The 18,802-nt window shown below is 42.6% G+C and overlaps 1 protein-coding gene across 9 annotated transcripts in view; it reads right to left on the bottom strand.

The window, feature by feature from the left end:
* Positions 1 to 18,802, bottom strand: part of CARMIL1 (capping protein regulator and myosin 1 linker 1) — a 349,297-nt gene that overhangs the window by 81,225 nt on the left and 249,270 nt on the right. For all 9 annotated transcript variants that reach the window (XM_055126005.1, XM_055126002.1, XM_055126001.1 and 6 more), the window contains exons 24-26: positions 12,467 to 12,565; positions 1,178 to 1,306; positions 367 to 495 (exon numbers count right to left, since the gene is read on the bottom strand). In XM_055126005.1, the coding sequence (XP_054981980.1) occupies positions 367 to 495; positions 1,178 to 1,306; positions 12,467 to 12,565 (357 nt within the window). The remainder of the gene's footprint in view (positions 1 to 366; positions 496 to 1,177; positions 1,307 to 12,466; positions 12,566 to 18,802) is intronic.

An 18,802-nucleotide genomic window follows, 5' to 3' on the forward strand; every position in this document is an offset into this window, starting at 1 on the left:
GAGGAGCTGTAAAGGGAGGCTGGGGGAGTGGGGTGGCAGGAGGGAAACTGGGGTCACTCATGGCAGGAATGGACACTGGTGGAGGAACAGATGTTGGATCACTGTATGACTGAACAGCTGATCACGAACAGCTTTCTAAATGTGTATCTCATAATGATGCAATTAAAAAAAAGTTCTTTTGTTACGAATTAAGATAAAGACAATTTTATTACTATCTCTATGTTTACTATCAAATCCATTGATCAGATATAGGTAGTTCTGATGCCCTTCTATATCTATAAAATAGAATATTAATGATAGGAAATGTAATCGCACACTGTTAAAATATAACGACTTTGTTTTCCCTAAAGAACAGAAACCACAAACCTTGAGTTGCTCATCTACAACTCTGGTAACTTCTCCAGCCATGGATTCCAGAGTCTCCTGAATCGGATTGAATGACAAGCTACCTGCTCCTGCCCAAGATGCACCAACATGGTACAAATTTGGTAACAACTGAAAAAAAAAAAAGTCATCATATAGTTAATAAAAATGGGGGAAGCATTATTATTAGGAATGGTACATGCTTGTTCAAAGATTCTTCAGATTAATTAGTAACCTGGGGCCCAAAAATGTAGGTAGGAATTGGACTCTCAGTGATGAACATAATGGAATATGATCCCTCTTAATTTCATAATGCTGAAATTTATAGAATAGTATACATCAATAAACATACACGCCAACAAACCATGATCCAGCTTTGAAAGCAGGGGAACAGAGCATTGTTTGGCTTTCTGATTTCAATTTAGTTCTCTCTCTATTAAGTCACACTTCAAGAACCAAATTCTAATTTGAGAGCTTTCTTTTGAAAATAATCAAGGGGGAGTTTCGTGATCTCTGCTTGCTGGAAGGATGATTTTTAAGCGAATCACTACTCATCTAAATCTCAATACCTCTCAGTTATTCAGAACAGGCTACGTCATAAAATCACATCAGCCCTATGGGTTCTAGTCTACATTGTGATTATTGATCATTAGTGTGGATCCAGAAAGGAGGTAAAAATTAATTCTGTTTACTTAGTTCACCTAGTAACCTTAGAGTTGGACAGAAAGATAAAGAAAGCTGGAACTGGTTTCCCATTAGAATTTTTAAAAATCTTTTCATGCTATAACCTCAGGTCACTTGCAGTGAAACTTACCGTTTTAGAGTTCTTAGCGTCTCGCATGAGCCTTTCTGCTGATTTCAAATCTTCCTGAACGGTTTCACCCACACAATTTCGTAAAGAGTTGAGATGATCTTGTACCTTCACACATATTCTGTCAATCATCTGTTCCACGCCACAAAAATGACAGCAAGCATCCAAGTCAGCACGGTGGATATTCAGAGAGAAAGAAACACACAGGATGAGCATATACCCCTTAAGTTAGAATCTTTGAAAAATGCTGCCTATAGCCAATGACCAATTTATCTATTCATCGGAGAAAATATTGGTAATGCTAGCACCAGAAAGACATTAAAATCACCATAAAATCACCATAGTCCTCTTTCCTTCTTCAGAAAACACAATGTTTAGAGCAAAGTGATTGCTTATTCATGACCTGGAACCCCAAAGCTACTTGGTGACATTCTGCTCAATAGTAATTCAGCATTATGCATGTCAGACGTGGTGCCAGATACTGAGAAACAGCAACATGTAACTCAGACTGATGAGATCATTACAAATTGATGTTATCGTGACCAGCTGGTCTCAATATTTTGGCATCCAGAAAAGGACGTATGTTAGCGTTTTCTAAATCAACCATGTCAGGTAGTTTTCTATAAGTAAAGAGCTACTCCCCACCAAATTGATATAGGTAATAATAGGTCTAACAATAATAATAAGATTAACATAGGTAGGAAGTCAACTGCACTGAAATTCTATTCCATTTAAAGTCCTTTGCCCAGGTTAATTACATCTGAATTTGAGATTCTTCCAATATGCATTTGTTCGGACTTAGCACAAGTCAACAAATCACATTCAGATGCTCTACCAAGAAGCAAAAGATCACTACCCTAGACAAAAAGAATATTGCAAAAGAGTGATATTGCCCATTTCCATTTGTACTTATATAGAAAGGCATGACTACAGCCAAGAAGTGTAGAGAAAAAGATAATCGGTGTGATTTAAAACATTTCCCCAACATTCCGAATTAGAGCTGCAAATTATCACTGAATTATGTGAGGTTCATATTCCCCAGGCACCTGACATCAAGAGTCCTAACCTGTCTGATGATTCACTTGCAGAAGAGAAGGTCTAGCAGTCTTCTTTTGCTGGTTTAATTCACACTTCTCTGTTTTCAATTATGTTACGTAACAACTATAGGAAGCCAAAGTCTGCCCTCTTCCTTCCATAGACTCCAAAATAATAGAAACTCTACTGTGATCTTCAGAAGAGTTGAGGTTTGATTATAAAACCTGTCTATCTCCTACAGCTTCACGGCCTCAACTTCTTTCTTTATGAAAAGAGATGCATTCATAACTCCCACGCCATCTTCTTTTCTAGTGTATTATACAGACAATCCAAAAAAAAAAATACCACTCAAGGCATCTATTCTCTTGAGAAAGGGTCAGTAATGCCAGCGCTGATGTATAGTGAAAACAGCTCTTATTACTAAAAACATATTGAAGTCACATATGTGAGCTAGCTTAAATTCCCCCTGGGAGAAAAACGTATCCGAAAAATTCTTCTTATACTATATCCTCTCCCTAACTATATTTGGAACTTGCAGGCAAGTATCATGTCTTTTTAAATTTATACAGAGCCCTATAGAGAAATATAGGTTTTTTTCTTTTGATCTTCTGAACTGATATAAATTTTAACTCTTCTATTTTATTGACCTATGCTTCCTGGAACCAAAACAGCTATCAATAATTCATGTTACCTAGACTGAACACCTAATTTCAAGAGACAAAATAAACTGCATACTAAAAAAGAAGCTAATAAACCTTTGAAAGCACAAAAGACTAATTTAAGAGGCATGTGAATGTGACACTATCAAGTTGATCATCTTTAAAAATCATGAGAGATAAAAAGAGTCTGGGATATGTGCTGTTAAGCATTCGTCAAGGGGAACGGGTTTAAATGAACTCAACAAAATGGCCTTTAAGTGGAACATTATTTAATCCCATTCAAAAGTCACATTAAAAGAAAAAGTACTTTGTGCTGGGGGGGTGGTTCCATGGTAGAGTCAGGTGCCTCATATTTGTGAGACACTAGGTTCTACCACTTAACACACATAACACACACACAATATGCATACACATACATACACAAATTAGTCTTTTAATTCATTCTAAGTCATAAAATCTCATAAGTTTTGAGTAAGAGAGATGGTGTGAAGGTTAAGGCACTTGTCTTATTAGTGGTCAACCCCAGTTTGATCTCTGGTATCACATATGGTCCCCTTAGCCCCCTCCAGGGGTGACCGTGGAGCACAGAGTCAAGAGTAAGCTCTGAGTACTTTCTGGGTGAACCACCCCCCACCATCCCAAAAAGAAACTCTCTCAATTCGAAGATAATTCCCATTGCACTTTCTAACATTTAGCACAACTCAACACATCACGTTTGGATGCTTTACAACAAGAGCCCAGGACCAGAAAAATCACACTACTTAAGATGACAAGGAGTGATTATCTCGTGTGCAAACTGAACCATGTTAACAAAGTGACTTAAGCCAGTTTTTAAAAAGTAAACCAAGATTTTCTTAATACTTTAAGTCCCTAAGCCTCGAAGATCTGAAAAATGGAGCGTGCAACCTGAAAGACTACCCTCTCTTAGGCTATTCCAACCACCTCCAAGTAGATCAATGAACTCCAGCAATTCACCTTTATCCACTACTCCGCAGTACTTCCTTAGGATGCTACATTTTTAGGGGTGGTACTCGGGCCACACCAGGCAGTGCTTAAAAGGGGTCATAGGCCACATCAGTTTCAAATCATTCTCAGGGTCACAGTCGCATAAAAGAGCCTAAAGCTCTGAACCACCTCTTTGGCCCAGGAAAATCTATTTTTTTTTTCTTTTTGGGCCACACCCGGCAATGCACAGGGGTTACTCCTGGCTCTGCACTCAGGAATTACCCATGGCGGTGCTCAGGGGACCATATGGGATGCTGGGAGTCGAACCCACGTTGGCCGAGTGCAAGGCAAACGCCCTACCCGCTGTGCTATCACTCCAGCCCCTGGGACAATCTGTTTTTTTTTTTTTTTTTTTTTAATAAAACTACTCAGAAATGAGGACTCCCAAAGTTTGAGAAGTTCACTTCCTTTCAAGGAAATCCTCTCTGTTCATCTAAGTCAGGGTCTTCTTTCCTCAGAGGCCTCCCCTGCCTTGCCATGTCTTTCTTTCTTTAAAAAAATTTTTTTGTTGTTGAATCACCGTGGGCTATCGTTACAAAGTTTTCATGTTTAAGCTTCAGTCATACAATAATCGAACACCCATCCCTCTACCAGTGTACATTTTCCATCACCAATGTCCCCAGTATTCTTCCCCTCCTCCCACATCCCACCCCTTCCCCTGCTTCTGTGGCAGACAATTTCCCTCTTACTCTCTCTCTACTTTTGGGCATTATGGTTTGCAATACAGATACTGAGAGGCCATCATGTTTGGTCCTTAATCTACTTTCAGCACACATCTCCCATTCCCAGAGATCCCTCCAACCATCATGGACTTCATGAAGAATGTTCCACGGTTGGAAGCCTGCCTTATGAGCTGGGGGAGAAGGCAGCTGGGACAGAGAAGGGGTCACTAGGTCACTTGCCATGCCTTTCTTACAAGCCAGGCCTTCTCCTTGAGAACACCTTGACCACAAGCTCTCTTCCACATAAGTCTTGCGCATGTCTGAGCACATGACTCTCCTTTTGTCATGAATCATTTTCCTTTCAAGACCAACCTCCCCATTTCCTTTCAAGGGGCCTACTCTGAGTCACTTCTGCAGTCCCCACACCTTCCCCACCTGCGACTTCTCTGAATTCCCTCTTAAATCTAGTAGGAGTCCCATGAAACATGATTCCCTCAACAACATGGATTTAACACAGAAGGAGTAGGTTGGTAAAATGAACCTGGCTTTTATCAGAAAAAATATATGGCCATTAAAACATTTTAAGTCATATTGACTTCTTTGGCAACTGCGTCACACCATTAGCTCATACTTTACTCGCTGGTGATTACTTAGGTGTTCAAAGATACTGAGTTACAGAACACACGGGTAGGACTTTATATTAAATGTTGTTTTAGGTTACTCTCATTGATTTTCAGTTCCAATAAATAGCTTATTCTGGATAAATTTTATCTTTATACATACGTCTATTTCTTTTTTCAATTTCAAAGAAATATAATGCATACCTCACACTGAATGAGATACAGTCCTGAATGAGATCTCCCTTTTGTCACCAGGAAACTTAAGAACCCAGAAGTGGAAAGGAATGGTCATAATATAAGGAACACAAGATTAAGAATTGTCACATAATAAAATACCCAGAAGAACATGTAGTTTCTTTAACTCACTGCTGAAGCTCCATTTCCCACAGTGTCTGCTATATGACAGCCCCTTGTGCTGATTCAGTAAAGAGATGGTACAAAGTTCTAAAAGATTTCAGTTAAACATGAGACTACATTTGCCATATTCACATTCTGTCATTCTTTATCTGGCTTCTGAAATATTTCTAAAAATGGAATCACAGAAGGGAATTAGAAGCAAAAGCATTTTTTTTTTTTGGCTCTCTGGCACACTGGATAGTGGATTAGATGTTTATAAGCAAAAGAATGACCACAGCAGATCACGGGCACTATGACCCCCACGTCCTGATGAGAGTCAGAGGCAAGACAGGAGGAGGTCTGATTGCAGTGTCTGCTGGCGAGGGGTCAATATTCCTGCATGCAAAGGAGTTTCAGCAGAGTGGATGTGGCTAGGAACTGCACCCTCAATTTTGAGCATCTGAAAACCCCCTACCCTCTGACACGCACTGTGGCTGGGATTCTCCAGTAGATATGGAGGATGAGGCTGTAGGGAGCAGAAGGGGAGAGGAAGGAGGGCAGACTCATTCTTGTAGTCCGTGTATAAGACAAGGAAGGTTTTTGTTGTTGTTTTGTTTTTGTTTTTATTTGTTTGGGGGTCACACCCAGTGATGCTCCAGGGGTGATCCCTGGCTCTGCACTCAAGAATGACTCCTGGCGTCACTAGGGCAGACTATATGGGACAACGGGATCGAACCCGGGTAGGCCTCGTGCAAGGCAAAAGCCCTACCCACTGGACTATCACTTTGGCCCTAGTTAAGGAAGATTGAAACTACCCTTAGCAAGGGAGCTGGTGGTGATGCTGGAAAGAAAAGAACGGTTGCACCTTTCAAGGTGAACAGGCAAAGCACAGTGACCAAGACCATGAGGAAAACAAATGAGGCATCCAAGATGCTACTATCTTCGGCGAAGGCTGGTGTTACACCTTCCAGGGTTGAGAAGACCACCAGGGCGGAGGTACTGAACAAACAGTTGCAGAGATGGGACTTTTTGAGAAATGGGAACTAAACATTTAGATCCAGGAACTGTCACCGATGATAGAATGGCAGGAGCAGATTTGACAGCCAAAGATAAAGAGAGTGAAATACTCAACTTAGAAGAAGGGCTGCTTCATAAGTAGACAGAGAGTAAGAGGGAAATTGTCTGCCACAGAAGCAGGGGGAGGGGAGGGATAAGGGGTGGGATGAGGGGGGGTATACTGTGGACATTGGTGGTGGAGAATGTACACTGATGGAGGGATGGGTGTTCCATCATTGTATGACTGAAACTCAAACATGAAAGCTTTGTAACTGTAGCTCACGGTGATCCAATTACAAAATTTTTTTTAATTAAAAAAATTTTTTAAAACATAGAAGGGCTGCTTAAGGAAGACCCAGGGAGACAGATGAGACACAAGAGACTCAGGAAGGCTGGCGCTGTCAAATGAACCTTAACAACGTCAGTCTCAAGGGAAAAAATGTCTTTCTTCCTTTGACTTTGAGTCTAGGGAGTTGGGAGGGTGTGGTAAATTAGGGAGGGGACACTAGGACAGTGGCAGAGGGGAGGTGGGGGCGTGTGGGAGGGAAACTGGGGACACTAGTGAAGGGACTGGTGTTATGGCACTGTATGCCTGAAACTCAACCACAAATATCTCTGTAACTTTGTAATTCGTAACGATTCAATTAAAAATATTTTAAAAAGAAGAAGGTCTTGAGCCAGAGCAATATTTCAGTGGGCAGGGAGTCTGCCGTGCACGCGGCTAACCCAGATTCAGTCTGTGGTATCCCATATGGTCCCCACAAAACCGCCAGGAGTGACCTGAGCACAGAGAAAGAAATAATCTCTGAGCACCTCTGGGTATGGCCCAATCCACCCCAACTCCAAAGGACTGATTTATGTTTTAAAAAGAAGAAAGTCTTTAAGTCAATAAAGGCTTAAGAAAGTGAGTCTTAAGGAAGAGGAGGTGTGTACAGAGTGGAAGTGCTTGCCTCAAGGTGGCTGACCCCAGTTCCATTTCCAGCACTGGCAAAAGTGATCCTGAGCACAGAGCCAGGAGTAAGCCCTGAGCACTGCTGGGTGTGGCCCCAAAGCCAAGAAAAGATAAGATGCTGTGATTAAAAAGGAGAAATGTGATTAGCGGCGACAGCAAATATTAATGTTTACCAGTGAAGAGCCAAGTTCCTGGCATTGCAGGATCTCATTTTCAGAAGTTCTCTCCCCTGCCTAGATGACGAAATCAAACTTTAAGGGATGTTTAAGGTTTTCAAATCAGTTTTAGATCAAGGTTTAAGGTAAGTAAGGATCAGCATCACAGATAGGGAACAGGAAAACATGTGCTTAAATCTCAGACAGCAAAGTTCAAGTTCCAATCATCTCCTTTAATGGAGATGAAAGAAGTACCCAGCCAGGAAGTCCTGAAAACAAAACATCTGCTTAAGAAAGAAACAATAACATACTAAACAAATAGCTCTAAGAGATTAAACTGTCTCCCTACCCCTCCACCCTCACCCCAGCCCCCTTTGCTTTCCTAAATTCTCAAGCTACACCCCTCCTCACCCAGGAAGGGGACCTAACCTAGCACCTCATTTACCCAAAAATGGATCCTTCTGGTGAGCTACATCCCTGGTCCCCACAGTTTTCTCTTTCTGAGGAACAGAGGACTTGAAGGATCAATTACAGGCAATTGGGGTCTGTTATAAAGTCTTATTGCAACAGAAACTTTCAATCGTGTAAATGTGGGTACTGTGAGTCTCCAAGAGGAAAGTTAAGGATGGACAGAAATGAGAGAGAGTGAGAGACAGAGAGAGAGAGAGAAGCAGAGAGAGGGAGAGAGAAAGAGAGACAGAGACAGAAAGACAGAGAGAGAAGGAGAGAGAGAGAGAGAGGGAGGGAGAAAGACAGAGACAGAGAGACAAAGAGACAGAGAGAGAAAGGGGCAATACCTACAATCTTGACATTTGGACTTGGGGGAAAAAGAGTTCTCCTGAGTTCCGGTTTAGGGGGTATAGAAGCAGGAAAGATATCCAAAGCCGAGGTGGAACACAGTCTTACTACTTACTTATTTTGTCTCTACACAAAGACACACAAGCCAGAACAACCACCTGAAGAGTTAGGAGACCTCGAGGCTGGTTCTCAACATTTTCATTCCCCCCATCACAGTGACTAGCTACGTGGGTATTCATCTCGGAGGGATGATTCTTTACTGAGATTTCTAGGTAGTTCCATAAAAAGTCTCAATAAGGAGATAAATCTCTAAAGCAACTGAAATACTAAAGCCTGAAAACTGCTCATCATAACTTTCTAAGGAATTCCCAGAGTGAAAAGGTGGCAATCTACCTTCTCCGTAATGGCTCAATAACTCAATAACGACGCCATCTCTGCAGAAACGAACATCCGTCTCTATCTCCTGGGTATAATTTCCTCGCAACTGGGATGAAACTTACTTTTAAGAATTAGCATTAAAAGTTGCAGCAGTCATTTATTTATTTTGGATGAGCAAACTCCCCAATGAGTGAGGAGGACGTGGGATTTTATAAAGGAATCCTTCGTTATGGTAGAGCTCATAAAGGAACCCAAGGCAAAGATTCAGTCTAATATTTTAGAACTCTGATTGCTTCTAATGCTGAACATTAAAACCAGAACTAGGAAATAACGGGAAGTTATAAAGTACTAAGCTAATATTAGTACTATAAAAGGGGGGAAAAAGAATCTGTGAGGCTTTAAACAAATGTTTCTTGCTCAAAATTCCTTGTTTCTTCACAAATACTAATAAGAATATTTTTATTTGGTTTGGGGTGCACTGGAGTGATAGCACAGCGGGCAGGGCGTTTGTTTGCCTTGCACACGGCTAACCCGGGTTCGATTCCTCCATCCCTCTCGGAGAGCCTGGCAAGCTACTGAGAGTAACCCACCCGCATGGCAGAGCCTGGCTAGCTCCCTGTGGCATATTCGATATGCCAAAAACAGTAACAAGAAGTCTCACAATGGAGACATTACTGGTGCCCGCTCGAACAAATCGATGAGCAACGGGACGACAGTGCTACAGTGCTTGGGGTGCACAGGTGGCAGTGCTCTGGGCTTAATCCAGCTTCTATGCTCAGGGATTACTCCTGGCAGTGCTCAGGGGACCATATGCAGTCTGGGGTTCGAATAGGGACAAGCTTCACAGAAGGCAAGTGCCCAGCCCTTGTACTGTCTCTCCGGCCCCTAAGAAGTTCTTTGTTTTGGAGAAGGGAGGAGTCACATGAGCAGTGCTTAGGGGAATCTCTCCTGGCAGTGCTCAAGGGACTGCGCAATAACAGCAGTAAACAAAGGCTGACCAAAGGCAAGACCAACACCTTAATCCCTGCACTCTCTGGCCTATTTTTTTTTCTTTTTCTCAACATATATCTCTCTACTTTTCATTTTTGTTTCCCTCTCCTTGACTCTCTTTCTTTTGTATTTTTCAGTCCCACCCAGGTCTGTTCAGAGCTTACTCCTGCTTCTGTGCTCTGACAAGACTATGCAGGTCACAGTGCTGGGGATGGAAACTGAGTTGGCGACATGCAAGGCAAGTGCTTTACCCGCTGTGCCGTCTCTCCAGCCCATTACTTTTCCTTAACTAATATTAATACATGTTTTCTGTGGGCTGGGGCGATAGCGCAGTGGGTAGGGTGTTTGCCTTGCAAGTGGCTAACTCGAGTTCAATTCCTCTGTCTCTCTCAGGGAGCCTGGCAAGCTACCGAGAGTATCTCGTCCACACGGCAGAGCCTGGCAAGCTCCCTGTGGCATATTCGATACGCCAAGAACAGTAACAACAAATCTCAACAATGGAGACGTTACTGGTCCCCACTTGAGCAAAATGAACAATGGGATGACAATGATACAGTGATTCATGTTTTCTGTAGAGCACCCAATCAACACCGCTAAAGTAAAGGAATGAGACAGCTAATACGCACCCCTACCCCCCACCCTAAGCCCCGCCCCATGATAATCATTGGTCTCTTTCCCAACCATATTTGATTGATTGGACTGCTGTATATGTTGGATCTAGGATGGACATCTTTCTCTCATTCTTGTTTGAGGAAAGCAATAAATCAAAAGCCAATGGTCTGAAAACAGTGTGATCCATACAAAATAGTCTCAAATGCCAAGACTTACCAGTGAGCGTCTCTCAATCTGTTAAAATAAAATAAATATTTTTGAAAGCCCTCTGTTTTTCAAAATTCTTCTGATGGGTTCTATTTAAAGGATAAGTATTAGACTTTCATTTCTGCTTTGATTTATGAATTACAGAAGAGTTGATTGCATGGGGAAAAAAAGTTAAAAATTTAGCCTACTCCTCTCTTACCAACTTTCTCCCTTTTCAGTTTTCATTACTTTCATTACTTTTAGATTATTTTCAGTTTTTGTTTATTTGTTTTTGGGCCACACCTGGCCGAGCTCAGGGGTTATTCCTGGCTCCAAACTCAGGAATCACTCCTGGTGGGCTCCGGGGACCACGTGGGCCAAACCTGGGTTGGCCACATGCTGTACTATCTCTCTGGCCTATATTTTCAGTATTTTTAACTAACAAGTTTTCCTTCTTGTCTACACTGCTGTTACAGTTTTAAGTCCACTAAAATGGAGTCACAGAATTAGGATGATGGGATCCAAAGGGAAGAAAATAGAGAGCTGTAGCTAGATTCTGCAGCTGAAAGCAACTAGTCTCATAGAGGCAATTTCAGGAAATTTTCTTCATTTCTCTTTCTCTCTCTTTTTTTTTTTAACTAAATGTCTCTCATTGTATTATTCAAATCACATAGATGATTAAAAAAAAGTTTTCTTTCCGTTTTTCTAACTCCTGAAATTTCATTTCTGCTACACTTCCTTATTTCTATTTGATATTGTAGTTTGTTGTCATTTTCTTGTCAGGCTGAAGCATTTCACTTGGTTCCATATGGAATATTGGGAGTAAAACTCCTCCCAACAAGTTCATACAGGAAAACATTTTTATTCTTCTCTCTGTTCTCATATCTGACTAGCAAAAACGGAAGAAAAAAAAAAAAGCTTAGATACAGGATTTTGGTCCAAAATGAATCACGCTCTAAGCTTTATTGGCTGCTAAGATCTAGTTCCATTATAAAATGGCCTGTTTATTCTCTCCGGAATTCTTTGAAGATTTCTGTTTATCCTTATTCTTGGGATATTGATCAAATATGTCTGGATGTATATATTTTCCCCATTCATTCTGATTCATTCCAGTGGCTAATAAGCAACCATAAGACTCAAGTGAAATATCTTTTTGTTCTTCTCTCTATTTTTTTGCTCACTTTTTGAATTTTGAAGCTGCTTGTGACTTCAATAACCCGTTACTATACTATCTTTGTTTTCTATTACTCTTCCTTTGAGCTGCTATCAGCCTTCCTCAAATATCTTATGCTTCTCAATACTGTTAATATGTTAGCAAAACTACATTATGCACTACTTTTAAAACTCATTTTTTTCTTCTCTATCATTGGGAAGAGAGAAATGAAATAAAACAGGAAGGCAATTTAGTTTTTATTCTTTCTATTCTCCTCAGCACTTAAGCAGTAATTAATATTCAACAAATTCTTCATTATTCAGAAGACTTTGGAATGTATTTCCTCCTGCTAGAAGTGCAAGAAAATAGAAAGAATGTCTCCAAAGCAGCAAATCTGATTCCCTCTAGATTTTATCACCTATAATCACGGGCTCCGAAAACTTTGTCCAGGAAATTAAAATATGCCCTTGCCAAAAACCTTAAGCGGTACAAAATCATCAGTAATTAAAAGTACATATTTCGCATCGGTTGACATTTCTTCTCCCTCCACATCTTCCCCCCAAATCAACTTTCATAGGTGATGTCATTTTTGCAAACCAATGCCTGTTGTCCACGGGGAATGTTTCAAACCGGCTTTTGTCCTTGGCTGGTGGAAGAGTCTCTTCCCCGTGACAGAGAGGGGACGAGTCTCTCACCTGCTGCGTGGTGCTGGTGACGATGCCTTGTTGGAGGCGGTAGGCCTGCTCCTGCAGGTACTTCCTTGTCTCGTGATTCCGGAGCAGATAATTTTCGATCTGGAAATCAAACACAGGCACCTCTCAAGAACACAGTTGGACTCAGCTGAGCGTCGAGTTACAGGGGAATCAGTAGTTGAACTTTCAACCAAAGCAGGAATTCACACATCTTCTAGACAGAACCTTGGACACCCCCCTCGCATCCCCATTTCCCCCAAACAGGAAATACTCCCTGTGGTGCTTTGTTAGTGCTTAGTTGGAACTTTAACTTGCAAAGTAGTAGGAGCAATTTTTATGTGCTCAGTGGTTGATAAAGATAAGAGTATGTTTAATTGCCTGCAGGGTTAAAAACCCCCGTGATGGGAGTTTTCATGACTTTTCCTGTGCACAATTTCAATCTTTTCTCTCATGAATTTTTAACCGCCAAACAGTTTAGAAAGTTAAACACATATCCCCACGGTGTATGGTACTTTCTGGAGATCTTTCAGTCTCTCCTCCCTGGTGGAAGCCATCAGCTCCTAGAGGAGAAACCCAACACAATTTGAGGAATTTCGGTTGGTACAAGTCAAAGCCACGTGCTAGCTTCATATTTTCTACCACATTTCCAAAAAGGGAATAATTCTAGTGAGATGACAGAAGACGGATTCCTATAGAAAATTAAAAAAAACCTTGAAGCGATCTGCTCTTATATATGATCTCTGATGAAATATTCAAAAATACAGGGTAGAAAAAACTTGGTAGAAATAAGGCTTATAGAAGCACAATGTGTAATAAATATACATTGCACAGGAAATGCAGTTAATGAGGGAAATGTTGGGTGGGATGCCTTGAAACATATTTTTAAAGATGATTTGAGATGGGTAATAATGATATCTTTTTCTTTTTTTCAGTGGTTATTTTGGCTGGATTTTAATAACTCTAACCATTGGGTTTTAAACTTACCACCGTTCTTCCCCGGTTCAGAATTTCTAGTCACTGCAAAGCCCTGAGTATTATTATATTTCCATTTTAATTTCCCATATGCTAAAGCGACTACTACTTAATACCAAATTAGAAACAATTAAAATACAGACTATAATTACTATCGTCTCTGAAAACTATAAAACAGAATAAAAATGTACCTTTTGACTAAACACAAATGAAGACATTATAACACTGGAAAGATTCCGAAATGAAACATCATTAAAGCGACACATTAATACCACGACCGTCATTACATTAATTTTCCCTTACCGCGTCCCACGAAGTCACCCCTTTCCGAGGTGCCATTGCCATCCATGTAAGAGGTTTCTGCCGAGGCGACCATTGTCTGAAACATGGCGGGCCACACTGCACCCAGCCCGGGTGCTGCTGCTGTTACCTGTTCTTGACATTTGCTCCTGAGAACGGTCTGTTTGCTGGAACTCGCTCACTCCCAGGAAATGCCCCGAAACTCAGCCAATCCTTGGGCCCAGAGTCCCCCCAGGTGCATAAAGGCTGCTGCAGGAGCTTATGCATAGAGGGATTTTTTTTCCTTTCTTCCCATCTCTTTTTTGGAACCATAATTAATAATACTGTTCGTAATAAAGCTTCAGGCATACAGTGTCCCAACGCCACGCCCACCACCAGGTCTGTGACCCTCCACCAACTGTCTCAAGGCCCCCTCCCTTCCCCATTCCCTTTATCTGAAAGTGTAATTATTATAGTTTGGGCCCCATGTTCACAATATGTTCATGCTTATGGCTCGGAGGTACACAGTTCCCTTACCTAACCCCACAAAAGTGGCCAAGATCACCCATCAGTAACTTATGTTACACATGAAGGGAAAGTTTTGGGGTTTTGTTTTGGAGCCACACCTGGTGATGCTCAAAGTTAGACTCCTGGCTCTGTGCTCAGGGGTAACTCCTGGTAGTGCTTTGGGGGGACCACATGTGGTGCCTGGGATGACTCGGGTTAGCCGTGTGCAAAGCAAGTGCCTAACCTGCTGTACTATCATCTGGTCCACACATGAAGGGGAAAAAAAAAATTAAAAAATCTAAAGGGCCAGGGGCTGGAGCGATAGCACAGTGGGTGGGGCGTTTGCCTTGCACACGGCTGACCCGGGTTCAATTCCCAGCATCCCATATGGTCCCCTTAGCACCATTAATCAATGAATTAATTAATTAGTTAGTTAATAATTAATTAATTGAAATTAATTTTAATTAATTATTTTCAAATTAATTAAAAGATCTAAAGGGCCAGAGCAATAGTATAGCGATAGGGCATTTTTCTTGAAATGAGTTCAATTCCTGGCATCCCATATGCTTCCCTGAGCCCCGCCAGGAGTGATGCCTGCGAGCAGAGCCAGGAGTAACCCCTGAGCATCACCAGGTGTGCCCCCAAACACAACCACAAAAGTTCTTTAATTCCCCTCAAGAACCAGTGCTAGAAGGAAGAGTCGCAATGTGGAAATGTCTGTAATGTCTGTCACATGGGTGTCACCACTGAAAGTATTTACATCTTAGAATAACGGCAATTCTTTTCTTCCATGAAGCCCTCCGGTCCAAGAAAGCCTTATCAACTCTGATCGAAGGAAGGCCGGCCCAGCTTAGGTTAACTGAAAAAAAGGACTAGCAGGTCCCTGTGAGGTTTGATACTACCCCTGAGCAGCAGAGGGCGCTCCAGGGGACAGGCTAGAGCCAGGTTAGAGAGTCTCCAGTCTCACTGAGGAAAAGTGCATACAAAGAAGCTTATTAAGTACCAATATCTTGCTATTTAAAAGCAGCATTGAGCAGAGACGGCAGTATTGTGTGTTAGTAAAACAGAATTAAAGAGGACATTTTTTTCCAGAGAATTAAGTTTTGTAACAATGAATTTCTAAGTATGTGAAAGCACAGTAATAGCAGCGGAAAAATTGCACTAAAATGTAAGCTCAGATCACCGGTCTCTTACAGTGTTCCTGGTCCTCGACAACCCTTTCTGATGCTGCCTTGCAGTATCCCTCTCGACACTTCATATCACGTGCCTACTTGTCTGTTCTTGCGTGTTTTCAGGCTTTTCTAAGAGCCTGTTAGGTCGAGTTCATTTAATTTCTCTGTTTGATAATTTCCCCAATCTCTGTCACTGAGTCTGGTGGTGATGTTTGCTATTTTTCAGGCCTTTTAGCAGGCCTTGTCATTTCTGGAAGCAGGGTATGATGCATCTGGTAACAGGAACTACGGTCATTAGTTTCATGTCACTGTGGTAAACGGGGTGTCCGGAATGCTGGCTGCACACAGCTGTACGTGCCCACGGCTTGAGTTTCTTAGAATAAATTTGTTTTTGTCTCGCCACTGGTTTTGGAGCTTCCCTAGAAACTCCTTTTTAAATAGTGTCTTCTAGTGAAGTTCAGTAGTAATCCAGTTAGAGAAAGCACTTTACTATCTTAGGGTTACATTTGTTATTTTTTTTCTTTTTGGCAGGCCTGTTTTCATTTTTGTTATTCTGTGTCCCGGGGCCAGGCTGTGCAGAGCTGTTTGTTGGTGTATTCTTGCTTTTCCTACCTTCAATGAAGAAGCAGGAAGGCTATTAAGACTTGGAAGACCTCACCCACGATAAATGAAGCCTTTGATGGAACGGATTCTCTAAGGGGCCTTTGCGACGTAGAACAGGATGCTCAGGGTTACTTTTCCCTTCCTCTCCCCCCAAACAAGGGGCGTTTTCTCCAGTCTCTGATATGACAACCAGGTGGGGCTCCTGGAGGTGAAATCATTGGAAGAGTCAAAGTCTCTCTAAAGAGTTCCCAGAGGGTTTTAGCCCCTAAACTACTGACGTTGGAGGGATCGTTGGAGGGATGGGAGATGCGTGCTGAAGGTAGATAAAGGACCAAACATGACAGCTTCTCAGTGTCTGTTTTGCAAACATAATGCCCATAAGTAGAGAGAGAGTCAGAGAGAAACTGTCCGCCATAGAGGCAGGGGGAGGGTGGGATGGGGGTCAGGGGAGGGATACTGGGGACATTAGTGGTGGAAATGTACACTGGTGAGGGATGGGTGTTCGATCATTGTATGACTGAAACTCAATCATGAAAGCTTTGTAACTGTGTCTCACAGTGATTCAATTAAAAATAAATAAATAAATAAACGACTGACCGCAAGCCATCCGTTACTATGAGCATGTACCCATGCGTGCCCCAAAGTCTCCAGCTCAACTCCGTTCACCAAGATTCTCTCAAGGCCCATCTCTTTAGTTTCTGGGCAGAAAGTCTGCCTTGTACCCTGAAGACTCCACCAAAACTAAGCAAAGTCAGCGATTGTCTTTGTGTGGCCTTTTTTCCCTGTGGTACAGATGGGGGGAGGAATGGCTTTTAAGCTCTTTACATCAGATCAGAAACCAAGCAACCAGCTTCTCTAAAATCTGCTTTTCCTTACTCTGCCTCATTTTTTGGGAAAAGGATATTCCTGTCTGAATGCTGCTTTATTCTGTTATGTATATACTCTATCATCTGATCCTCACGGTTACCTCAGGCAAATGACTCAGTCTCCCTTCCCTTCAGTTTCTTATCTGTAAAATGGGGACATACCAGAACCTACTCTGTCGGTTTAGAGATTACATGGGCTAATCTCTGTGAAGCATTTTTCAAAGCTTTCCAGAGTCACATACCCAGTGGTTACCAGTTGCCGTGTCTGCTAAACAGAGTTAGTATCTAGCTTTATCTTAAGATGAAGAAATGGAAGTTCAGAAAAATGAGGAACCAAGAGTCTTGTTTAAAAAAAAACAAGTTTCAAAGTTGGACAGGGTTTGGTTTAGTGCGATCCGACTTTGAATCTTTTGTCCCAGTACAGCGTTTCATCCCCGGATTCACGGTTATATTCCCTTTCATTCAACACATGGAGAGATCAAACACGTATGCCCGGGCACACGGCTAGCAGCGGAGGATAGCACTGTAGCACTGTCGTCCCTTTGTTCATCGATTTGCATGTGCAGGCACCAGTAACGTCTCCATTGTGAGACTTGTTGTTACTGTTTCTGGCATATCGAATACGCCACGAATTGCCAGGCTCTGCCATGCAGGCGGGATACTCTCCCGAGTAGCTTGCCGAGCTCTCTGAGAGGGACAGAAGAATCGAACCCAGGTTGACCGTGTGCAAGGCAAATGCTCTACCCGTTGTGCTATGGCTCCAGTCCTCAGCTGAGAATAAACGAGGGAAGTACCTAGATTCTGCAGTCGAGGGGCTCACAGTTCTCTCAGAGAAAAATATAATGAAGCAGGTGACTCAAAACAGTATCACAAGGCTAATGACCGGGATCCGAGGGAATTCTGAGATCTCCCCCTCGGGGAAGAGAGGGGCTGAGAAGTCTTCCACAGAAAGGCCGACACTTGGTTTCCATCGAGACAGACAGGCAGCCTGGTGCGGAAGGCACGAGAATCACACAGATAAGGGCAGGGCGTCCACAGCCCGACAACCAGATAAGCGTAGGGGGGATAAAGGGTGTTGGGCCCCAGGATGTGAGGCTCAAGAATTTGCTTTTCTGGCAAATTCCCTGGGAGGCGGGGAGGGAGGGGGAAAGCCCAAAGTAAGGGTCAGTCAGAAATGGGGCGGGTGGCGGGCAGCAGACTCGTCCAGGACAGACTCTCAGGCCAGGATTAATTGTAAAAGTCACTGGAGAGGGACGGATGAGAGAGTTTGAATAGATAAAAACTTTACTCTGAAATAAGATGGTTAGGGAGTTAGAAAACGGCAGGGGGTGATGGCCACCACGCTTGTAGGCAATCAAACCTGGGGCCTCATCAGACAAAGTATGAGCCTGATCACTGAGTTACTAATTCCTAAGGTGCCTTTTTGTTGTTGTTGTTCTTCTTTGGGTTGCTCAGGGGTTACTCCTGGCTCTGCACTCAGGAATTACTCCTGGCTGTGCTCAGAGGACCATATGGAATGCTGAGAATCGAACCTGGGTTGGCCACGTGCAAGGCAACCACCCTACTCGCTGTGCTATCGCTCCAGCCCTAGATGCCTATTTTTTATTGCAATATGGACAACAGACAAGAGGAGGCGAATATGACCGTGTGAGAAGTGGTGAGCCCCAGGTCCATCGGGGTCACGGCGGAAAGGCTTCTGTGGGTGGGAGCTATGTGAAAACGGGGAGAATGACAGCCCTAACCATAGAAAACAAAGACTGAAGGTGGAGGAGAAACAGGAAGTCCTTCCCGGGGCACCTTCCACGCAGAAAATGTTGGATTTTGAAGGGGGAAGAAACCACCCACCCCAGGTTTACAGAAAGGCCACGGAAACGGATGTGGACTTAAGAGTCACAGATAAAGATGGCGAGGAGAGATGGCACCAACACCCTGGATCCTCC

This window comes from Sorex araneus, chromosome 2 (assembly GCF_027595985.1).
Source record: "Sorex araneus isolate mSorAra2 chromosome 2, mSorAra2.pri, whole genome shotgun sequence".
In the NCBI taxonomy this organism is placed as follows: Eukaryota; Metazoa; Chordata; class Mammalia; order Eulipotyphla; family Soricidae; genus Sorex; species Sorex araneus.